Here is a 23,479-nt window from a genome sequence, read left to right on the forward strand (position 1 = left end):
GTGTGCACAATGATTAGATAAACAGTATGAATGGCATCACTGAATCCTGCAGACTTGGGCGAAATTGAACAGTGGTTTTATTGTAACTGAATCAAAGTGCACATTAGAAGTACTTTTATCCAGTTTAAGACCGGAAATACACGTTTGACAAACATGCTTAATAATATTTATGTTAAGATTACCTTCTAAGTAAGCTATCAAGACTCTTTGTGTATGGTTAGGCAGTTTTACCAAGTTTTATCAAAGTCTGTTCATGAACTTATTGCAGGATAAAGCCACACATTAAAGAGTACTGAAGTGTCACATTATAAGCTGTCCAACTATGTTTCTCACAAATATATTATCTCAAAGTATGTATCCCTTATCATGGATCAGCATATACAATAACACAGGACTTGATACTAACATCAACTGGGACACATGGGCCCCCAAATCTAAATTCAGACCCCCCCCCCCCCCCCAAAAAAAAAAAAAATAATAAAAAAAAAAAAAAAAAAAAAAAAAAAAAAATAAAAATAAATAAATAAAAAAAATAAAAAATAAATAAATAAATAAATAAATAAATAAATAAATAAATAAAAAATAAAGATTTTGTTGTTTGTATACATAGGGCTCATGCATGCATGCAGACTCTTAAAAGTTCAATCCGTATCCCTTCCACAAAAGCCTAGTGTGGAGCCCTGCCTGTCAAAACCATTTATGAAATTTTAATGTCACAGGTGCAGTGTTTTGTCAGCCCCTAAATTTTGGGGGTAGTTATTCCCAATATGATGTTATAGTCGGGTGAATGTCTATTGTAGGACTGTAAAGGGGGATACAACCGGTCATGGTTATTAAATGTCCAAAGTTTGGCTTTATATAGCCATTGATATCCATTAGCTGACTTCAGAGACCCTGAGAAACTGCACAGACCTTGAGCTATTAACCTTAACATTATGCAAATAGGAGTATGGTATTTCAGATATAGTGTCAGATAAAGTATCAGGGTATCAGGGTATGCAAACATACTTGTACACATGGTGTATGAATCATAGTAAGGATTCTCTCTCTCTATGTATTTTTGTTTGCCCTTAGATATCAAGTACAATGCAGAGAAGGACAAGAAACAGAAGTTTGAAGCCAAGCAGAGGACCCTGCAGAGAGTGGAAGATGCCAAGACAAAGGAAAAGGAAAAAGATAAAGGTACAAACAGTTTAGTTAGATGCATAGAACAGAATATGGGAAACAGAAGTAAATTTATTTTCATTCAACTGAAAAGGCATATAGATCATCTCTACTTTCTCATATTTTTATAAACGATATATGGAAAAGTAAATGCATCCAATGAAATAAAAACTCCAAAGAACTTGTATAGGAACTTTAGTAAGATATCATTTGAAGTGTAATAACTAATTTAAAGTATGTAAAGTAATTTCAAGTACATGCACATGACAGCAACAATTTACAAATGGAACAACACATTTTAAGATTACAAGCAGGCTTGATTATGATTAGTATCGGTTGTAATGCACAGAGTACATTGAAATTTATCTACTTCACACAATAAAATATTACATCACATAGATAGTGCACTATACCATTTGTTTTATTTTGGTGAATTTGTGTATTTAAAAGCAATGTTTGGTAAACTCATAATAAATTATGGCATACCCTATCCCCATTTCATAATCTCAATAAATTATAATATAGCACAATATCTCCATATTGCTGTGTTTTAAAGAAAAGTTGTAATGCTGTAGTGTAAAATGGCAAAGTCATACATACAGAACATCAAATCCCAAATGCATGAGCAATTCTCACCTGTATGCTCTGTCCATATTAAAGAGAACCCTAAACAAATGCACTAAAATCTTCTTCAAACTGCAATATAGAGGTGTTATGGTCTAGTGGATAAGTCAACCTACTGCAGATCACAAGGTACGGGGTATGAGTCCCCTATTCGAGTTTGGCAAGAGGTTAATCTACATTTGCCACTCTCCACCCAGGTGTTAATGTCGTTGATGTATTTGGCATTATATAAAAGCCGACTGTTATTATTATTAATATATTTTCTTTATTCCTTGGTTTTTGTTTGCAGTGAAAGACCCCAAAGCAGACTCCTTTGCAGAGAAGCTAGCCATGCAGGTAGTCAAGAATGTCCAGGTCAAGATACGTGATATTCACGTCAGGTACGAGGACAGGACAACCAATCCCAAGGCTCCGTTTGCCCTCGGTGCTACCCTTCAGAACATCTCCTTAGAGGTAATGAGAATGATCCAAATAAACTAGATTTATGATTCAAGAGGATGCCTGTATTATGAGAGAATAATTCTGGAGAACTGTGAAAAGTCCTCTTGATATTGTATTGTTATCATTTATTGAGGGTTTAATCTTATATCAGCATAAGTTGTAAATATATAATCATAGTAATTATGATAATATGATGCTTTAAAGTAGCGCAATTAAATCCAGAATGGTTTCTGAAAGCGCTTTACAAATAATATTCATTTAAGCACAGGGCAGATCAATGATCTTTGAGTCTTTAAAGCTGATCAACAGTTCTTTGTAGACTTTACAAATATCAGTATGAACCTCAAATGTATAATGTAGCAGGGCAAGACCCTTGTCCTATTACGACATCCTATGTATATTTTTAATGTAATATCAAGCCACTGGTACATTAGAAAAATACAAAATCTTTGTCTGGAAATTATTATATTTTTTTCCTCTCACATTTCAGACAACAGATGAGAATTGGCTTCCGTGTGTTGTGGACCAAACAGTGCAACTTGTACACAAGGTAAACTACTTATCTTCTTTCTTTTGTTTTGCTTGATTTTTTTTGGTAGACAGAGAAGGATGGAGAGAGAGAGAGGGAGAAGGGGGAGATTTGTTTCTCATTGAAGGTGGCAGAATAACATACTATGTGTCATAAAGTTTTTATTAAATTATTTGAAATTATATTATTTTAATGCGTAATGGTTGAATCATGCATGCTTTTATATTTTTGGAATATGTAGGAGCACAAATTCTGGAATATTGCTTACTCAATTTATCTTTCATATAGTATAATGTATCAGGTACTTTCAAAGTATCGTTTGATTTGCACCAAATGTTTTTTTTTCTTCTTAAGATGCTTCGACTTGATTCGCTTGCTGTCTACTTTAACTCGGGATCTGATATGTACACCACGAAAGACAGGCAAGAAATGCTGGTAGGTTTTCATCACTTGGTGTATTGTGTTTCTGGGTCAATAAAGACAAGGAAGATTGATGCGATAGTATGTCAAAGTACACTGTGCCATGGTCCTTGGTTTAAATGTTTACATATTTCTTCATAAGAATTATTATGTGTAAAAAAAAAGATGATAAATGTTTGAGAGCATGAATCAGATGAGATTGATGCAAGAAGAATACACAGACTATTGCCTGTCTAAGAAAAGATCATGTGAAAAACTAATAGAGGAAGCTCAGGGATTTATAAACTTTTGTTAAATTTCTGTAGGATATGAAAAGATTTAATAAAAACATGTATCTGAGTGGTAGAAATCCTATATGTATTTATTTTTTAACTGATTTTAAATGCCATGTTTTCTTTATTATAACAGGATATCATGAAGAGTTCTATTGGTACGGAAGGCAGTATACCAAAGGGGTATCAGTACTGTAAGTTTTTTTTATTTATATTTTGATAATCTGTTTCCTAATAAAATAATACATTTTATAGCTAATTTTAATTTGCTAGATCAGCCTAAATAAGATGTTTTATTATGAGTTCTACAAACAACATAGATCATGTAGATAAAATATGTACTAGTTTGGAAGCACTTGCAATATATCAATTTCATTACCAAATTTTTAGTCCATCAAATACATTTTCTACTAATGTCTGTCTTTGTGGGACAGAGTAATTATTTCTGTTATTTTTTTCACAAGTTGCAATTAACTTTAGATGTAATATTGTCAACAACATTTTCACTTTGTCATTTGAAATATTTTTAAGAGAATGAGCACTTCTCTATGATTATTTTCATTTGTGTTTAATCTTTTTTAACATATAATCCTTTTTTCTGAATCTGCAGTGATCGAGCCAATCTCATCACAAGCCCAGCTACGGCTCAACCCCAAACCAGAGTCCAACCTGTCTGTCCCTCAAGCCTATGTCAATCTGGTCATACAAAGCATTGGAGTGGGTGTCCGTCGCAAGCAAGTAAGTTCATGTTGTCATGGTACCCATACAGGTAGGAAGGAATTCCTTGAAAATGTTGTGAGCACCGAAAAAGGGCAGCCTAGCAGAGCCAGGGTAATATTGGAGCGCTACAAAAATATCCAATATCATTATTATTATAAGGATTAGTATTATTATTATAATTATTATTATTAGCTCAGACATGCTGTTTCTAAAGCAGACTCTATTTATAGCAATATGCGAAAATCAATGAAGAGTTCTCAGCTATTCAAATGTACATGCAAGTGGGTATAGTGCACTGGTGTATGGAACATATGATTTATATGTTTGATAGTTGAGCAGGAAAACTATACTGGGTAGGAAAGATTTTCTTTTATTTTAACACCCTACTGCATATGATATGTGCTCTACTGTGATATGTATGTTTATATGGTCTTTGATACTTTAGCAGGAAATGAATAGCAGATGGGAAACACGTTTCTTCTTTCAGTATGAGCTTCATGAGCAATTGTTTGAATAATCTTGACTTGTTTCTTTGTTTGTGATTGTAGTACAGGGACGTGATGCAGCTGCTTGTATCGTTTGAACGAATGACTCGCAATGAACCGTTCAGGAAGTACAAACCAGATGTTCCTCTTCATGGCCATGCCAAAGAATGGTAAGCTTAAAATAGACGAAGAATGTGAGCGAAAAAAATAGAGATTCACTCTATGGTGTGTTGATTTGATATTTTATTTGTACTTAAAAGCATTGTTTAACAATGCCAAATCTGAAATGCATTAACCTACGTGTTATCAGCACCTGTGATATAGTGTAATATTGAAGTGCCTAAAAAAGGTAAAAAATCTTTGAGTGACCGGTTTTACCATACTCATTTTCCCCAATAGACTGTAGTGTTATAAAAACGGTTTTTAAAATTTCTAATTCCGATCATAAATATCTTGATAATCAGATGGGTGATCGGCTTGTAAACGTCATGGGATTCCTGACTGACTTAAAGGTTTATAATTGTGAATGCAGCATGAGCTAAATCCAGGATTTTTTGTAGAATCTGAGACAAAGATACCCAATCCCTTTTAAATTATTGTCCAAAAGTGTTGCTGCACTTTAGCTCTGTATAGTTTTCATGAAGACTGTCTCTTACACCCAGCAGTTTGATGATGAGCTCACACTGGTCAGATTAACTATATAGTACAACTTTCAAAAGCCTTTTGTTCATGCCGTTATTAATCTTCATTTAAAAATCCTTTTGTACTGTGAAGCAATGTTTGTTTGTATAATTCACTGTAGAAGCATATTTGAAAAAAAAACACTTACCAATGTGTGGCACTATATTCAGAAGAGGAGTAAGAATACACCCCTTACACATCCATATCTCTATTTGAAACATGTTGCATATGTCGCATAATGCCTGTGACAGCAGAAAATTATATACCCTTTCATATTGATTACTCTAAAGGTACATATAGCAATATATTTGAAACAAGCAGTAAAAATTACCCCATTCCACTTTGATAACTTCATGTGAATCATTCCCCTAGGTGGCACTATGCTCAGAACAGCATCTTGGAGGAAACTGTGCGACGGAGACATCGTATGTGGTCGTGGGCTCACATCAGCAAGCATCGTAAGCTGGTCAAGCATTACATCAACCTGTATGTGGACAAACTGGACACCAACAAACCTTCCAAGGACTTGCTGAAGAAGCTTGAGGTATGCTTTATTCCCTCAGAGGAAAGGGCATATATTCCCAAATCGATTACTATTTGAAACTTCAGATCTCATGAAGTAATTGTTCTATACAATTTGTTGCAATTGATGTAATTCAAGTAGCCAGTATTTGGCTATATATAGCCTGAAAATTGTAGACTTTTCATAAATTCCACATCAAGAACATGAAATCTCTTTGAAGATAGATAATATGAATAATTTGAATCAACATTTTATGCCTTTAAAAAAAAACTTTTACAAAATATGTTCAAAGATGCTTATAGCTTTCCATAATTGTTAAGTCCAACTTAGAGATAAGTTCAACTTAAAACCTTTGTGAAACACCCCCTGTACATACTCTCACCCTAGGACATGGAGAAGGAACTAGATGTGTTCAACATCACCCTGAGCCGACAGCAGGCTGAGGTAGAGTTCAAGAAGAGAGGACTGAAGAAGAAGAAGGAGAAAGCAGAAAGCGGAGGATGGTTTGGAGGATTGTGGGGAGGAAAGAAGAAAGATCAGAAGAAGCAAGCAGAAGAGGATGACTTAGCATCTATGGCTAGTATGTTCATTGAGATACAGATATGAAGCTAGATGCATCTGATGTGATTATGTGTGTAATGCAGTTAAACCTGATGAATACTAAAGTACGAGATAACTTGAGACAGAATCTATGGAAGCCATTTCTCACATTGGATTCAAATCATCGAGATTAAATTCTTTCTTTGTAGACTGATTGAGAATTGTAGAAGAACGAAAATTGATAAGAATGTACTTGAATATAATATTGTACATGTTTTGTACTTAGTCATTGAGAAAAGATGGTTTTCTGTAGACAGTATTTGGATTAAATTTTAAATTTTATGCTGGTATGTGTAAAATCTTTTGTTGATTTATATTTTGAACATAAATTGATAGAATTATACACATTTGATTTAATGAATAATACAAAATCATAAACAAAAACTGGATGTAACCATTTTCATTTTTACCATATAATGTATAACTGAAAGATTTGATTGTATTCAGAACAAATTATAAAGGATTCATCGCTGTGTAACAAGCGGTGTGATAATAATGTGTAGCTAGATGAAATTTGATGTTTTTGATAATAAATGTATTCTTTTTGTCGACTTTCCCCAGACAAATTCCAGGATGCCATGACCGAGGAAGAGAAAGCCAAGCTCTACGCAGCCATCGGATTCAGTGAGACTTCAGTCAATACTACACTACCCAAAGATGTGAGCAAAGAAATTAGGTTTCAAGGGTTTAATTTTATTCACTGTGAAGAGAAATAATATTTGTACCCCTTTCTGAAACATTAATCATATTATACGTCCATGCATCGTATTAGTGTCCTTTTTCTGGAGGAATTTTGGACTATTTTCTACACCATAGCATCATCCTAAGCTCTTTCTAAATGTGAACATACATGTAAATGCAGTAAATAACATGAATGGAGTAAGTAACATGAATGCAGTAAATAAGATTAAGTAATATATAGAGGGCTTATCACTATGTAATATGCTTTATCATAGCTAGTCCGCTGATAACAATCATTTGTGCTACATTCTCATCCATTATTTTTTTGCATGATTATGTGCATTCTTGAATAATGCAGAAAGGTGGAAGTGAATAGATTTACTTGAGATACTGTATACCGGTAGATTGATGTTGCAATATGTGATATTCCCTTTTCAGTATGTTGGAATAGATGCCAACTTCAAGCTGCTAGAAACCAGTGTGAAGCTCTTTGAAGATGATGATGAATTACAGATCTTGAACCTTGCTGTCACAGACCTAGGAGCAGTCTTCAAACAAAGGCCAGCAGCCGAAGCCATCAAGTAAGCACAGACAGCCAAGTCAAGATTGGAAGATTTTGTTTGATTTTATTTTTCTCACTTTCTCACTAATTCATTATTTACTTAATTTTTACAGTATGAACAATTGATCTTCCAGTGCCTTTCCTTAATTTAATAATAATAATAATAATAGTTCGTTCTTAATTTGAGGCCTTTCAATCCTCATACTTTTGGATAAAGATCTATTACTAGTTAAACATAGTGTTTAATAATAGAAGGAAAACACCGTATCAGTCTCTCATTAAAATCACTTATTCAGCTAAAATTATACGTAACAATTAAATGCATGAATAAGATCAATAGAAGTCTTTAAACTCAGTAAATAGTATATTATGCATGAAATTACATTTATCGCATACATAAAGAATTCCAATGTATTGTTTATATCACACACCATGTATTATCTCTCATTCGATCAGGCTTGATTTACAGCTCGGCGAGTTCAGCGTCCTTGGGGCACCCACCAATGGACAGCGCCCTCAGATGGTAGAGTCACAGGTCACTCTTGAAGACGAGAAGGTCTCTGAGGTCAGTCTTCAGTTTGAGACCAACCCTATGGACGGCAAGGCTGATCAGCGCATTACTCTACGGACCCAACCTCTCAAGGTTGTCTATGATGCGGTAGGTCCACAGGCCACAGTAATGATGCAGGGAGACCTCTCTCTCTCTCCTGGGGGCCCGTTTCACAAAGCCTTTTTTCAATGACAAATGACAAAATCAGTGACAAATTTGCTGATAACCAATCAGAAGCAAGGATTTCAGTAGCTTATAACAAAAACTGTCATTTGTCACTGATGACAAGTTTTGTGAAATGCTCCCCCCCCCCCCTGTCATGATCTTGAGCCCAAATGTTCTATTCCATTTTGGTCTACTTCTAATCGTGTCCCTCTACAGGCACAGCCTTTCAAAGCTGTATATGATGCCGTAGGTCCACACCAGATATGTAGCAAAACTGTTCTCAGTCTTGGTCTTGATCCTGAAAACCTAAAGCTAAATCCTGGTCTTGTCCATGGTCCATACTACGACAATGGGCCACAGTGTTTGAAACGAGTTTTGATTGCAATACCTTGAATGAGCTTAGAGGGTTATTGTAAACTACATATATACATTATCTTTAGTACAAAAGATGGAAGAAATGATGAAGGAAATTAAAGTAAAATGTCCATATAAAGAGAGTAAATACACACAATAGGTTTCACGGGCCACCATTACTGGTTTTAAATCAGAGATATATGCATTGCCTCAGTATGATTCTGAGATTCTAAATTGATTATTTACATTTTCCCTCTCCCTCTCTCGGTTTCTTCAGCATACAATCAACAGTATAGCTGCTTTCTTCAAACCTCCACAAGACGTGCACCTGGATGAGTAAGTTATTTCTACTTCATTTCAATAACGGAGAGACATTCACTTAAAGCCTATCTGCACTAGTTTGGCCAGGAGGGATTAGACCTCCCTGCGTGGTCACTAGCAGGTGGTTATCTCATCAAATCAGCTCCCAATTAGCTTCAGAAAAAGGGGACCATGGGAGATCAATGGGTACCGCTTAGGCATTGTTGGCTATATAGAGGGCGCAAGTAGCTACAAGTAATGCAGTCCCGCTTTAAGTCTTGCTACCATAGCTCATGATTCCTATAGCATGAATCATTTGGTTTCTGTGATGTATCAACCAAACTAAAGATACAATATCAGACAATGTGAGGACAAGATGTATGTGCATTATAAATTAATCATGGCCTTGTTTCATTAAACTTGTTATCAACAACAACTGCTTAAGTTCTAGGACAAATCTAATCAAATGTAATGATATCAGTAGCTTATTGTAAGAAAGTCCACCCAGATAATTAACATAGTCATTTTGGAAATTATAAAACTGACTGCATTCTATTATTTGTTAAATTTGAATTTTCCTATCAGGCTTTCTGCAGCTGCTATGTCCAACCTGACAGAACTGAGCGACACCTCAACCACGGGTCTCCAGTTCATGGTAGACAACAAGCAGATCCTGGATATCAATGTGGATGTCAAGTCTACCTATGTCATCATCCCAGAGAATGGTGTCTTTGATGGGTAGGTGTATACCTGTGATTAATCCTGCCTGCCTGCATCAGAGACAAATATACCTTGCATATGATGTCCATGGAATTTGGGACTTGTGGTATGAAGAGGAATGAAACCAAGGTGTAGTCAGTGTGCAGTGCAGGTTGAAGTATTATGGAAGTAGTATCTCAAATGTAATCTTTCAGTTAGTTGTTAGGAAAATTCTTCTATCACTCGTGCTTGTAGTAAAAAACTCTGTCACTGGTTGGCCAAAATTGTTTGCTGCCAGCTGCTTAGACGTTAGTTTGTTGTATTCTTGTTGACATCAATTTGCACTCGTTAGCCACTGTCACCTGTCTACAATGTTTTTTGTCATCTCAAATGCATTTAACTCATTGCCTACCGGAACCAGGTGGTTCTTATTTTAAGCCAAGAGTAATGAGAGAATTCAGTAGTCAGTGGGTTAAAAACAACATCACTCTATGAACTTCCATCAACTTATGGATGATTTTTAGCAGATCACAGGATAGTATGAAGGGGTCAATCATAGCAATTGTTGAGGGTAGAATGAGGAACTGTGTATTTTGTCCGCTTTCTTCGTCCGTCATGTTCAAAGTGAGTATAACTATCATTGTGTGATGTTACTCTTGTAGCTCAGGATCAGTGCTCGTTGTGGACCTTGGAAATGTGAAAATGACAACAGAGAGTGAGGAGAGACATGTAGGAGAAAGAACTGAGGTGAGATATGTTGAATTTAAGCTGTCACCCAGTTTTTCTTTTGGTTTTCATATTCAGCCATAGCCGTTAATATGCAAATCATCCCATGTGGTAAGTCTGAGAGAAACACTGCACTATAACTGTGATGATTACAAGATTAATTCTGCATTTACCCTTGTTTCTGTCACATTTAAACCTCATGATTACTGTAAATGTCACCAACCTTTTATTGAGTCTGCGATACTGGATGTGAGATGTGCAATATATGTTGAACATGTATTGTATAGATTCGCAATACAACTGCATGTACTTGTATATGATTACATGTAGTTCCTTGCATGAACATTCACAAGGTAAAGGCTAATTATTTTTTTGTTAATCCTTTTATCACATATTTTATTGTATTAAAGATCTAGAGGGTCCTAGTTTCAACTTTTCGGATATTTTAGTAGCTGTCAGAACATGGCTTATGGGTAACAAAATAGAATTCTTTACATGAAGCAATTATCTTCGACTTTTTCCTCCTCTACCTCCTAATAGAATGAAACACTTGAGGAACTCAAGCGCAAGGCCTACGATCGCTTCAACCTTGACATTCAAGATGTTCAGGTCATCTTTGCTCCAAAAGGTAAAAATACAATCTGTATTTTACATTTTTTGAACTAACTTGAATGTTTCTTTAATTTTTACTTTCTTCCATTTTGTCTTTACAATTTTTGAACCTTTTCTTGTTCGTTTATTTGTTTGTTCTGTGTTCCTGTGAGGAGGTGCGATAGCTCAGTTGGTAGAGCAGTCGTCTCTTAATCCGGTAACCCAGGTGCCCTTTGGTAAGGTATTAATCCTCATTACCAAGTCTCTGGGAGAGGACCTACAGCCGTCGGTCCTCTGGTTGCTTACTAACAAGAATTTATGCTTTCTTAGCGGTCGGGTAAAATAACCACTACTACTTACCACTACTACTGATTTGATGAAAGGCATCGTTTTCTGGCGATGGATTTGACAGAATTATATTGCACGTTTTATTGTATCAAAGATAAAGGATTAATGCTTTGGTTGTGTTTGGGTTTTAGATTAGGTCTCGGATTAGAGTTAGATTTTATTGATCTTGTAGTAATTTTTCATTTCACCCTTCTTCATTTTCTCAATTTCATTTGTTATTTTGCCAAATGGATTTGGGAGGACATCGCCCTCTGACATATGCCAGGCACTGCCATCCCTATATATTTGTGAACAAGTGTCAGCTTGATGGCTTTAATGTCCCTGTATCTGGTAATCACCAGTGACTCACCCTTGCTTCCCAGAATTGGTATAGTACTCTCTTTGTTTTAATCCTGCTGCCCAAGACGAATGAAAACAACAGCTTCTCTCTAACTCTCTTCATTATTAGACCTCTCAAAGTTTTCTCATCAAGGCAACACATTAATTTGAGAACGTCATCTCTACTACGATAATTTGTTTCCTGCATACATTTGGGGCAAATGTCAAATGTATTTCAATTCTAACCTTTATTTCATTTTGGAGAATCTTCGTAACCATATTTCTCTGCAATTCACTCAGAGAACATTCCTGAACATCGCTTAATGTGCTAGCCAAGTATAGTTTGTGTGACATCATATGTGGTGATTTTGTGGTGTACAACTTGAGGATAGTGCAATAATTGGAGCAGTTATATTTCTTGTTGGAGGAATCATGCCTGGGTATCTCTGTACGCCTAAAGTCGGTAAGTGAGATTGGTTCTATTCATGCTCACACGACCATTCCCGCTTCAATCTTCTCAGAAGTCTAGACCTGAGTGTGGTATAGGAAATAACAGAGTGGAATAACAAAGAACATTGACATTTTTGCTCTTTTGATTTCTAGGTGAAGATTGGCAGGCTATACGTAAGCAGCATGGATCGTCACCCTTGCATCTCCTTCAGCCGATGGATCTTCATATCTCACTACAGAAATGCATGGTGGAGGATGCTAGACTTCCCAAGTAAGTTCAAAGTACAGTCAAACCTGCTTTAGTGACCACCTGTCTTCAAAGACCACATTTTTTGTTTCCCTTGAAAATGGTTTCTCATTGAAACATGTACGTAAGGAAACTGTCCTACAAAGACCACTTTTGTGTTTCCCTTGGGCGGTCGCTATAGACAGGTTTGACTGTAGTATAGTCTATTATTTGAATGTTTAGGGCAGTTTGCAAAATCTTTCAGAATTTATTGTGGAATTGTCAAAAATTGTGGCAGTATTTTATTGTCTCAGCATCTACTGAAGTTATGAGTTTATTTTCACACAGAGTAAAAAATGTGTGAGTGCTCCAGATTCATTAGGGTTCTGGCTATGAAATAATTGAACTACAGCACTGAACATAAGTAATTTGTGAAAGTTCATTGCTGTGAAAATGACCCCTGTTAATATTCTGTAAAAGTTTCTGGTTTTGTGATATATAATATGAATAAAAATTTCTTTATGAAGTGTCTCCATATATGTTTCTTCCATCAAAGTCTTATGTGTTTGTACTTATTTCAATATGTTCTAAGGGTGCTTTGTTCTCGCTCAACATAGTCAGGAATTTGTTAACATTTGACAAAGCTCTTTGTTGTTGCATGAGGTTCAGTGAAGTAAAACACTGCTGCATAGAAATGTAATGTTTGTAGCAGTCACAGGAAGCAACATTGCCCATGGTTTAAATCTTCATTTACATAACCCATGGTTTAAAATTAGCGCAAATAAGCGTGACACAGTCAGAGGTCCAATAAATATTAGACGCACGCAAGGCAAGGTACGCTTAATTAGCACTAATTTTAGACCATGGATATTGTAAATGAGGGTTTAAACCATGGGTTAAATTTAAACCTCCTTTGTGAATTCATGCCAATAACTTTATCCACTTCCTTCTTGTTTTCTTTCTGTGAAGGATGAAAGTGAAGGGTGAACTACCTGATGTATCAATCGATCTATCAGACCACAAGCTGAAGGAGATACTGGCCCTGGCAACCAGTATACCGCTACCTGAGAGTGATGAACCAGAAGCACCTGCTGCTCAAAGAGGCCCCAAGGTAAGTAAACTGATTGTAATGTTTTTATCTTAATGATTGTTATATTATCATGGATATATAAGTTCCATGGTTTTGTGTTAGTGAAGTTCTTTATCTGAATTGTCATATGTAATTTGTCTTCATGAAGAAGCTGATGTCAATTAATGTCTAAAGCCATAAGAAATTGCTTTTCATCTTTTCATCATGTGTAAGTAAGTGCTGTTTTTTGAAAAGTAAAGACTTTTGTAACAAAGCCCTTTTATCCAGTATTTTGTGATGCATGAAGACGAGGCTATATATTATCATATATGCTTGAAAATCCTTTATCTTTTTCTTCAAATGTACATTGTATATAGATTTAAATATGTCTACAGAATTCTTGTTAAGGGCGTTCAATCAGATGTTGCTTGTTACTGAATTATGTTTAGACATTTCTTTATGTTTGAGAACTCTGGTGAGCATGTTGATCCTATTCCAAGTGCTTCTATTTCCACAATCCTATTGTATTGTATTTCCACAGATGGTTGCATGTATGAGAAACTACTAGATGTAGAAAGACATTAATACATTTTGATTTAGCGAAATCAAATTGGAAATTATTTTGGTGTTAGGCCTCTTGAACTATTACTCAGCCCTCTTTTTCACCTATTGAAACATCTCACATACAAAAGATTTATAATAAAAAAAAATAATTCCTCAATCTTTACTCTTGATTATGTTTGGGAGTAGAAGGTAAAAATTGGAAAACTGAGATAACATCATTTTTTCCTCCTTAGCAGTTCTATCAAGCATGTGTTTTTATTTTCTTTCCTTCTGGTCGTATGGCTTTCTTTCTTGAATCTTCACTCCATGTGGTTTCTTTCAACATGGCATTCTTGATGATACAGGGTAGCGCAGGAGCAGGAGCAGCAAGGGGAGGCCAGGAGGGTGCGACAGCCTCCGTAAGTGTGGTCAAGGCGCTTGTGTCTTTGGAGGAATCGGATGGTTATGAGACGGCGAGTGAATGGTGGACAGAGGCAAGATGTTCAGAGAGTGTTGAAGATGGACAGACTAAAACCAAAAAAATGCTCACCCAACCCCAGAATAATCCCTAACTCATTTTGTTATGTTTTGTTTATTATTGTTTGTTTCAAATTGTGAGTAAACTTTAGAATGCATGCCGAAATTGACAGTGTTGCAGAAATTCTTCCAATAAATCTTTCTAACATTCATAATCGTTAGAGTTCTTTGTAAACCATAACATTTATTTTAATGAGTCACTGTTTTCATTACTTGTTTTTCTGTTTATTTGTTTAAATCCTAGATTTTATTTTGAAATTATAAAATTAGTTAGAATTGAAGTTCATTGCTTCCTCTGTTTATTTTTAGCATAAAAGAAAAGATTGTTGAAAAAGTCATAGAATTGTTGCTGGGAAGTAACTTTTATTTTGATGTCTTCATTCATCTCTGAATTCACAATACACATTTAAGTGTTCAAGATTTAAGAATTTTATAGCTCCAAAATTACATTTCCATATATTACAAAATGGAATCACTGTCTTTCACGTAGTCACTCTGAGATGTCTACCGGTATGCATGAAATGCATGAGAAATAATATGCTGTTTCCAAAGTCAAACATAAGATTTTCACTATTGTTATTTTCCCCAAAGAGGTAGCATGGTCTGCTCATATTTAGCACTTTTGCTGTCTCTTGCCTCTGTGGTTTGAATGGGTATATGCTATGTTTTTCTCCATTTTTAATCAAAAGTGCTAATGGTACTAGATTGATTTTTTTTGATAATTCAATGTTTTATCGTATATTTTGTTTGATTTTATGTTTCATAATGCTAATTTCATCACCCATTAGTGCTATTTTTGTTCTGAATTTTCGTCGTTTTTCATATTATCATTTTTTGTAGCATTCCATTATTCAGTCAATTGACCTCTTTGTTAAAGTGTATACCTGTCTCTGACATACAATGTAGTTTAAAACATAAAAGAATGATATCATCTGAAGCTTAACTATGCACTTGCTCTAATGGTTCCAAAACATTATTATTTACAGTTTGTATACCGAGAAGAAATGAAAGATGGAAATTGTATCCAAGTTTCTTCAAATTTGCTATCTCATAAAAATGTTTAACTATCTCAGTTAATGGGAAACCTGTCAAATTCTAGTATACTCATTATCATTCTGGTCATACCAATTCTACAGAGTGAGACCTATGCTGTAGGGAGAGGCGTGTCGGACAGCAAACTCATTGCCGTGGCAGGAGACGATAGTGACGATGAGTTTTTATCGGCAGACGAGGGATCAAGTCCCTCGCTGCTATCCAAGAAGAAACAGGCCATACAACGCCAGCAGAGTACCAGCGTCTACTTGAGATCAGACGTGGAGCTCCAATTTGAACTAAAGAGAGTAAGTCAAAAGGATGATAATGTCGTAACAGTATTGCAAAGTGAATGAAGAATGAGCACTACTGAAATGTCTCTTACATCAGCAAAATTTTAATTACATTATTTCATGTTATGCATGTTTATCTTCAAGTCATTTAAATAACTATGTTGTTGTTCCAACTTCTTGTTCCAATTAGACTTGTAAGCACTACTACAGTGTATGTTCTTGCTGTGTGTACACCCTTTAGCTTTTCTTCAGACAGCCACTTGAATATTGGGTGCAACTGCCACTTAATAGACATGTGTAATGTGTATTTCCTTTTTCTCTTTTCTTCCTACAAATCATCCTAGAATCTGCAGTACCATTGCTTAAACATCGTTATGATGTCAATGACAAGATGAAATCATACATCAGCTGACATAGTAGAGTATCTTTATATGAGGCAGTATAAAGAAGTGTGATTGTTCAGCCCACAGTCAATAATAATAATAGTCACATTTGTATATCGCTGTATATTACGTTTCTAAGCACTTTAATTATTATTACCCAGGTCATTGGATTCAATTGCTCATCAGCATATCATACTGCACATGCTCCGCTCTCTGTAATCCATGGTTATTCTTGTTAACAGGTCACTTTGAACCTAGGCCAGCGAGAGTCTGATGGATCCGAGAGCCCTGTTCTAGGTGTAGCCATCCATTCCTTAGGAGCTAAGGTCCAAGTCAGACCTCTAGACATGGATGTAGAGCTGTATGTTAATCAGCATTATTATACTGCACATGCTCCGCTCCCTGTGGAGCATTTATGTACCATAGACTACTGTAATCCATGGTTATTTTTGTTATCAGGTTACCTTGAACCTAGGCCAGCGAGAGGCTGATGGATCCGAGAGCCCTGTTCTTGGTGTAGCTATCCATTCCTTAGGAGCTAAGGTCCAAGTCAGACCTCTAGACATGGATGTAGAGCTGTCCCTAGGGAGTATAGCAGCTCAGCATCACAAGTTCCAAGGTGAGATCATGTCACATTGAAATCATCACAGAGGTGGAATGAAGTATTAAAACATTGTAAGGAAGCAATCATATATCAAGATTCAAGATAATTCATTGTCTGATTTTTTTAAAAACAGAAATTTGTCCTCCACTGGCGAGTAACATACATATACAAGCAACATAAACAATATATACATACATTCGAGGATACAAAGAAAATACAACAATAATAATAATTACAATAATAGCAATAACAAAACTGACATGTGAATTTTAAAACTGGCATTAAAAATTGAACCTCGACAATGCACAGAATGCATGAAATAAAAGTGCTCTGAACATTAATTAATAATAATTAATAACGTTTTATTTACCCAGGGTAGCCACTTCAGTTATGAAACTGCTCTTTCAGCGGGCCCTGCATAACATAATGTTATTATTACCCTTCTCCAATCTAATATGCTGAGCGCCTAGCTAGAAGGCAGAAGGTCCCATTGTTCTAAGTCTTTGGTATGACTCAGCCGGGGTTCGAACCCACGACCTCCCGTTCATGAGGCGGGTGCTCTAACCACTGAGCCATCATGCCCTTCTCTCCCAGAAATGGAGTTTGAGGAAAAACAGAGACCAGAACAAATGAGAGAGAGAGAGAGAGGGGAGAGAAGTCGCATGGAGTAGAACAGAAAGGAAATGTGAGGGAGAGAGAGAAGGTGACAGAAAACAAGGAGCTTTTAGAAGTTTGTTTCGAACTCATTAATATTAACCACTACATCATCAGATTCCCTAACCTTGTTGTGAAGCTTCTAACATAGACTTATTTTCAACAGAAAAGTTGTGAGTGTCAAACCTACTATAAAAATCACAGAGTTCATTTACAAAATCCGCATTGAGTTCTTGATTTTGGAGTCTTTTCTTGTAACCTGTGATCAATTGCATCTTTTTCAATGCTGCTCTAGAATCAGAACTTCTAAAATTTTCTTTATCATCGTTTCTTTATCATCTTCTGGAACTCTTTCTTGGGAAAAGCATCTTGTTTCTGCTTCAGAAGCCCCTTCAATTCTTTGGTGATCCATGGTTTATTGTTGGGTATATTTTGAATTTCTTAACTGGTATTGAAGACTGTACACAAAAAAGGATATACTGGTTAACGATGGATACAGTATCATCCGCAGATTCTGCTGAGCCAACAAGAACCTCCCAATCAGTGCACTCCAAACTAGCACGCAGCTCCTCCACCTCCCCTTATGAGGTGTTCCATTAAAATTTTAAAAGAAAACAAAGAAATAATACAAAAGCAGAATATCTCATCACTAGGTCATGTATTATTTAACTCATGGGTAGGCTGGTCTCGATGCCATTGTTAGACTCTGGTTTTGATTTCAAACTTGAATGTAATAGTTATAGCTTTAAACTGTATGCTAGCACTGGAAGACATGAACCAAGAAGAAAGAAAAACAGTATATTTTGTAATCTTGTATTACAGTACCTGGATCTGAAGAGTTGTACCTGGTAAGAACACCAGCCTATGATGAGAAAGCTGAAAGGCTCTTGTCTGTCAAATATCATAAGGTAAGTTCTCTTGTTTGATCAGTAAGATTATATGTTCTTTTGAGCAGGCGTGCTATGTATTATTGATGATCTGTCCTGTTGATTGAATTTAATATGTGGACAAATAGCTTTGGATGCTCGGCTGCTAACAATGGACATGAACTGTTCTCTCTTTCCTTGTTTCCAATGTACTGGCTGGATTCGTGTAGTGTGGAATCTGTGATAGAATAAATTTTAGAAAGAAATTACACAAATACCTCATACCTGTTGCATTTCTAAGCAAAGGCAAAGCTGAATACTTTTGTCCTTTGACTGCAGCATTGGAGAAGTGTACTTTCATTTGTTCAACAAAAGTATTGATTGTATTAAATTATTCATTAAAGAAAAACAAATCCCCATGGTTACATTTATATAGATGATACGACATGACGGGTATCAGTTATTCAACAGTTATTTTCATTCAGATCGTGTGTATTATGTTTTATAATCCTGTAAAGCATGTCTACTAGTTTAACCAGGAGGGGGGGGGGGGATTAGGCCTCCCTGCAAGGTCACTGACAGGTGGTTATCTCATCAAATCAGCTCTCAATTAACATAAGAAAAAGAGGATCATGGGGGACCAACAGGCACCGATTATGTATTGTTTGCTATATAGAGGGTGCAAGTAGCTATAAGTAGTGCAGTGGGGCTTTAAGTGAAAACAAAATTTATTTTCATTCTCCTACAGATTGACAAGAACAACCCTGAGTTTGCCACCACCTACAAGTCTACTGAGCAGATGATCACAGCTCACTTCACCACCCTCGAGGTGGTAGCTCACTGTGAGGCCATCCTGGATATCACAGAGTTTGCCGACACCCTGGTGGCTAGTCTGGACCAGTCTGGCAAGACACCGGCAGTGGAGGATGGACACGTAGAGGATGAAGGGTACATCAGTGAAGATGATAAGAAACCGGAACGTGAGTTGGGATTATTAAAGCAGGAGAGAGGGAGGGAGAAGAGTATTTCATTAGTCTTTTATAATGCTGCTATTGAAGACAGCTAATTTGACTATAAGGATTTGTCTTAAGATTCAAGGAAAGAGATGGAAGAATGACCACCTGTCTACAAAGATCACATTTTTTGTTTCCCTTGAAAATGGTTTCTCATTGAAACATGTACTATAGGCACCTGTCTACAAAGATCACTTTTCTTGTTTCTCGGTCTTTATAGACAGGTTTCACTGTATTAGGCTTACCTGTAATAATTCAGTAATGAAGACTGCTGATTTGAACGATGAGATTCTTCTGTATATCCAAGAATCTAGCCCTCATGGATAAAACATAATTTGATTGTATGTAGGATGTCAAAGAAAGGTTTTGGGAATATAAATTACAATAATAGTGATTAAATATGAGACGTGGGTTGGGGAGTCACATTTTCAGTAAATAGGGACAGAGAGTATGACATTGAGTAGGTTACTCACTAAAAAGTAATGAATGCAAGACTTTTGAAGTATCGGATATGTAAATATTATAAAAAACGAATGACAACTGTAGTAAAAAGTAATCAAAACAACAACAACATGTATTTGATAAAAACCAACAACATAGTATTGGTCATTGCTGTCAGGTAGCAGTTTATGTTAATTAAAGAAGAAATATTCTGCATTACAAAAGATTATTTGATGAGGCATTTTATTCCTCATCCCACAAACATAGAAATCAGACAATGTTTGGCCTGACAAAATGATAGCAAACCATACTCATCAGGGTAGAATAGTTTTCAGTCGATGTAGTGTATGATGGAATCTATGCTGATTCTCATCCCACAGGCAAGCGAACCAAGGGAGTGAAGCCCACTGATGTCATTGATGTCCAAGTTGTAGCTACTCTTGATACCATCGCTCTAGTAGTATGCACCCAGGAGGCTAGTCTTACAGAGGTCGCTGTTAAAGGTACGTTGCTTCCTGAATATCCAAAAGTTACTAACACATGTGCTATTATCTGGCCCCTTTTTACCAACCAATAATTTCTCTTCTTGTATATGTATAATAATTTAATGAAATGTATTGCTGTTGTTGGTAAATAAATCAAATCAAATCAAATCAACCCAGCTACATCCATCATAATGACACCATACTTACATTTATTTATATATAACAAAAAACATATAACCCAACATGGACCTTGTGGCAGATGATCCCAGTGCTTTTTAGATGTAAGATGTACTGAGAGTCAGGACCACAATGATGATTTTCAGAAGTTACTCAGAATAGGTTGAGAAAGGGATTTTGTGAAGTGAACTTAGGCAACTCGCACAATAATGAAATGAATTGTAAACAAGAGAAAGGGGATGACAAAGGTAAAGAAAGATTTTGTCAATAAACAGAGATAGCGCATATATATGGGACATGTTTTTTGTTCAATGTTCAAATTTGTTATCAAAAGAATTGATGACTTTTGTTTCAAGTCAATTATGTATTTGTCTCAACTTGACAGGATTGGAGGCTAATGTGACTGTTCAGAAGCACAAGACTTGTGTGAACGCCTGTCTCCAGGAGATCACTGTAGTTGATCCTACACCAGATGCTCTTCATCCCAGGGTAAGTTACCTTCATCATTAATCTACATTTGCCACTCTCTACCAAATATTGATATTATTAGACACAGAATCAAAATCATGCATGTAAATATGTAGTAATGAGCTTTTGAAAGAACTCACTAGATAGGACATATTAGTTTGTGGTGGATGTAACCACTTTTTGCATGAGAATTATTGAATAAAGAGAAAACAAAAACACAAGTCTTACTTTGCTGGTCTGATGTAAAACTAAGTATTAGTCTTCATATATTTCCTTCTCTTGTTCTGATATAGAAGGAAGAAAGAAACATATAATTCCAACAATATTCACTGTATTATGTACTGTGTAAGTGTTATGATCATGTACCATTTACCGTATTTGGCGGCGTAAAGGCCGCAGTATTTTTGGAAGAGAAAATATCAAAAAGTCGGGGTGCGGCCTTCACGCCGAAAGAGTAAAAATCGCAAGTCAAAACAGCACGTCCATTATTTGTAGGCAACTTCATACAACAAAATATATTAACAAAATTGACTTGAAAACACATCGGAAAAGATCTAGTCTGAACCACGTCAGCAGCAAATTTGAAGAAGTTATCTTTTTAGTCGTTGTGCAACCAAAGAAATAAGAAGAAAACTGACCAGAAACTCGTACTTGTAAAGTTGTAAAAATGTCCTTAAGAACACCGATGATTGTGCGCTGTGCATCTCCGAAGGTGCGTTGGATTTGTTAGCAACTCCAGCCCCGTAGCTCCCCACCGAGGAGTGTGTGAGTAAGGTATGATTTTGGTACCTTACTCACACACTCTGTGGTGGGGAGCTACGGGGCTGAGAGTTGCTAACAAATCCAACGCACCTTCGGAGATGCACAGCGCGCAATCATCGGTGTTCTTAACTTTTCAGTAAGATAATTCTGAATTATAATTGAGACTATCTAATTAATTAAAGCGACAAACTAACCTCGGTAGATCTCTAATAACAATACAAAAGCTTGTTTATTTTCTCCATTTGACGGTACGATAGGGGTAAGACCGGATAACATTACAAAAAAGATACATCCTTCCACCATGCTTCCACCCTGCGATAGGTTGGCCATTCAGGTTTCTGTATGCATGCGAAGCGCCCTCTAGTGTCCCATGAATGTGCTAATCTGCCTAAAAATCGATGAAGATTTGCTAAATTACGATCATTTTTTAGGTAAACTTCCTGTAAATTTATAAAATGATTGATAATTTTGGTATTAGTTTGTAGGAAAACTAGAGTTCTACGGGAAAATTACAATTATTTTCTTTGGTCCGTTTTTTTTTTTTTTTTTTTTTTTTATTTTCCCTTTTTTTTTTTTTTTTTTTTTTTCTCTACGAAATCTCAAAGTTGGGGGTGCGGCCTATGCGGGGGTGCGGCCTTTACACCGGCAAATACGGTACTGTTGCATGGTGATGTATAATGTGACTGCTCATTGTAATGGATTCCATCATTTCTTGCTTCAGATTCTGTCTACCTTAGATAAGGAGGTGTTCAAGATGGCCCTCACCCTCTACAACCATGCTACAGTAGGTGACCTGTACTCAGACATGGAGGCAGTTGATATGAGAATGGGATTAAAGGTGGGATGTATCAGAGCTGTCTTCCTCAATAAGTTTGTCAACAATCTATTGGTGAGTTCAGTTTTGCAGGATAACAATGATATTTTTTACTGCTGACCTCTGAACTATGAAACCCACAGGAAGACATACCTATTTGTTTTTATGTGAGTTCTAAATAAATCAGAATGTCTCTTTAGTTTGAGGAAAATAATTGAAGCATTTGTGTTTATTATTATTATTATTCCTTTTACAGGGAAGTTAAATGCATACATACCTGTTTTAGATGTTTATCTATATTGGTTGGTTGATGAATTGATGTTGATTGAGGGGATTTAGTTATTAGAGTGATGTGACACTCCATTCTTTTTCTTGAGACTCTAATGGCTCTAGACATACAATGGATATCTAGGAGCTGTAGAGTCCCATGTGTAGAGTTTTACCCAAATGCATGCACCCCTTTTCGCTCATTTCTAAAGCAGTAAACCATCTTCCTATTTCAGGGTTTTGTTGATCACTTCAACCGTGCCAAGGCGCTTGCAGCAGAGGCTGGTGCCAACGCAGCATCTGCAGCCCAACAGGCAGCAGAGGACATCAACGCTAAGGCCCCACGCATCGCCATGGACATCGTCGTCAAGGCACCCGTCATCGTCATCCCTAGTAACTCCACATCAGAGACAGGAATGGTTGCTGACTTCGGTCAGTTGAGTGTCAAGAATTCCTTCAGGATCGTAGCAGGATCTGAGAAGCTTGAGAATCCAGCTGTGATAGATACCATGCATGTGGCTTTGGAGTCCATGCAGCTGTCTAGGTAAGGCACACAACATATACATTTATGTTTTTATGCCTCCGTTACGAAGTAGCCGGAGGCATTATGTTTTCGGGTTGTCCGTCCGTCCGTCCGTACGT

General features: G+C 36.3%; 1 protein-coding gene across 7 annotated transcripts in view; it reads left to right on the plus strand.

Moving 5' to 3' along the window:
- The window catches only part of LOC575234 (vacuolar protein sorting-associated protein 13C), an 86,871-nt gene that overhangs the window by 16,344 nt on the left and 47,048 nt on the right, over positions 1-23,479 (plus strand). For 5 of the 7 annotated variants that reach the window (XM_030973326.1, XM_030973329.1, XM_030973328.1 and 2 more), the window contains exons 4-30: positions 1,075-1,182; positions 2,078-2,241; positions 2,720-2,779; positions 3,113-3,193; positions 3,587-3,644; positions 4,061-4,188; positions 4,719-4,825; positions 5,709-5,880; positions 6,247-6,439; positions 7,021-7,118; positions 7,579-7,721; positions 8,159-8,360; positions 9,049-9,107; positions 9,657-9,809; positions 10,433-10,517; positions 11,037-11,124; positions 12,357-12,474; positions 13,399-13,540; positions 14,407-14,535; positions 15,715-15,918; positions 16,746-16,905; positions 18,367-18,452; positions 19,159-19,390; positions 20,245-20,367; positions 20,912-21,015; positions 22,478-22,645; positions 23,074-23,381. In XM_030973326.1, the coding sequence (XP_030829186.1) occupies positions 1,075-1,182; positions 2,078-2,241; positions 2,720-2,779; positions 3,113-3,193; positions 3,587-3,644; positions 4,061-4,188; positions 4,719-4,825; positions 5,709-5,880; positions 6,247-6,439; positions 7,021-7,118; positions 7,579-7,721; positions 8,159-8,360; positions 9,049-9,107; positions 9,657-9,809; positions 10,433-10,517; positions 11,037-11,124; positions 12,357-12,474; positions 13,399-13,540; positions 14,407-14,535; positions 15,715-15,918; positions 16,746-16,905; positions 18,367-18,452; positions 19,159-19,390; positions 20,245-20,367; positions 20,912-21,015; positions 22,478-22,645; positions 23,074-23,381 (3,673 nt within the window). The remainder of the gene's footprint in view (positions 1-1,074; positions 1,183-2,077; positions 2,242-2,719; positions 2,780-3,112; positions 3,194-3,586; positions 3,645-4,060; positions 4,189-4,718; positions 4,826-5,708; positions 5,881-6,246; positions 6,440-7,020; positions 7,119-7,578; positions 7,722-8,158; positions 8,361-9,048; positions 9,108-9,656; positions 9,810-10,432; positions 10,518-11,036; positions 11,125-12,356; positions 12,475-13,398; positions 13,541-14,406; positions 14,536-15,714; positions 15,919-16,745; positions 16,906-18,366; positions 18,453-19,158; positions 19,391-20,244; positions 20,368-20,911; positions 21,016-22,477; positions 22,646-23,073; positions 23,382-23,479) is intronic. The other 2 variants (XM_030973331.1, XM_030973332.1) reach the window with 2 other exon arrangements.

The sequence above is a fragment of the Strongylocentrotus purpuratus genome, unplaced genomic scaffold (assembly GCF_000002235.5).
Source record: "Strongylocentrotus purpuratus isolate Spur 01 unplaced genomic scaffold, Spur_5.0 spur5_scaffold_6, whole genome shotgun sequence".
Lineage (NCBI taxonomy): Eukaryota > Metazoa > Echinodermata > Echinoidea > Camarodonta > Strongylocentrotidae > Strongylocentrotus > Strongylocentrotus purpuratus.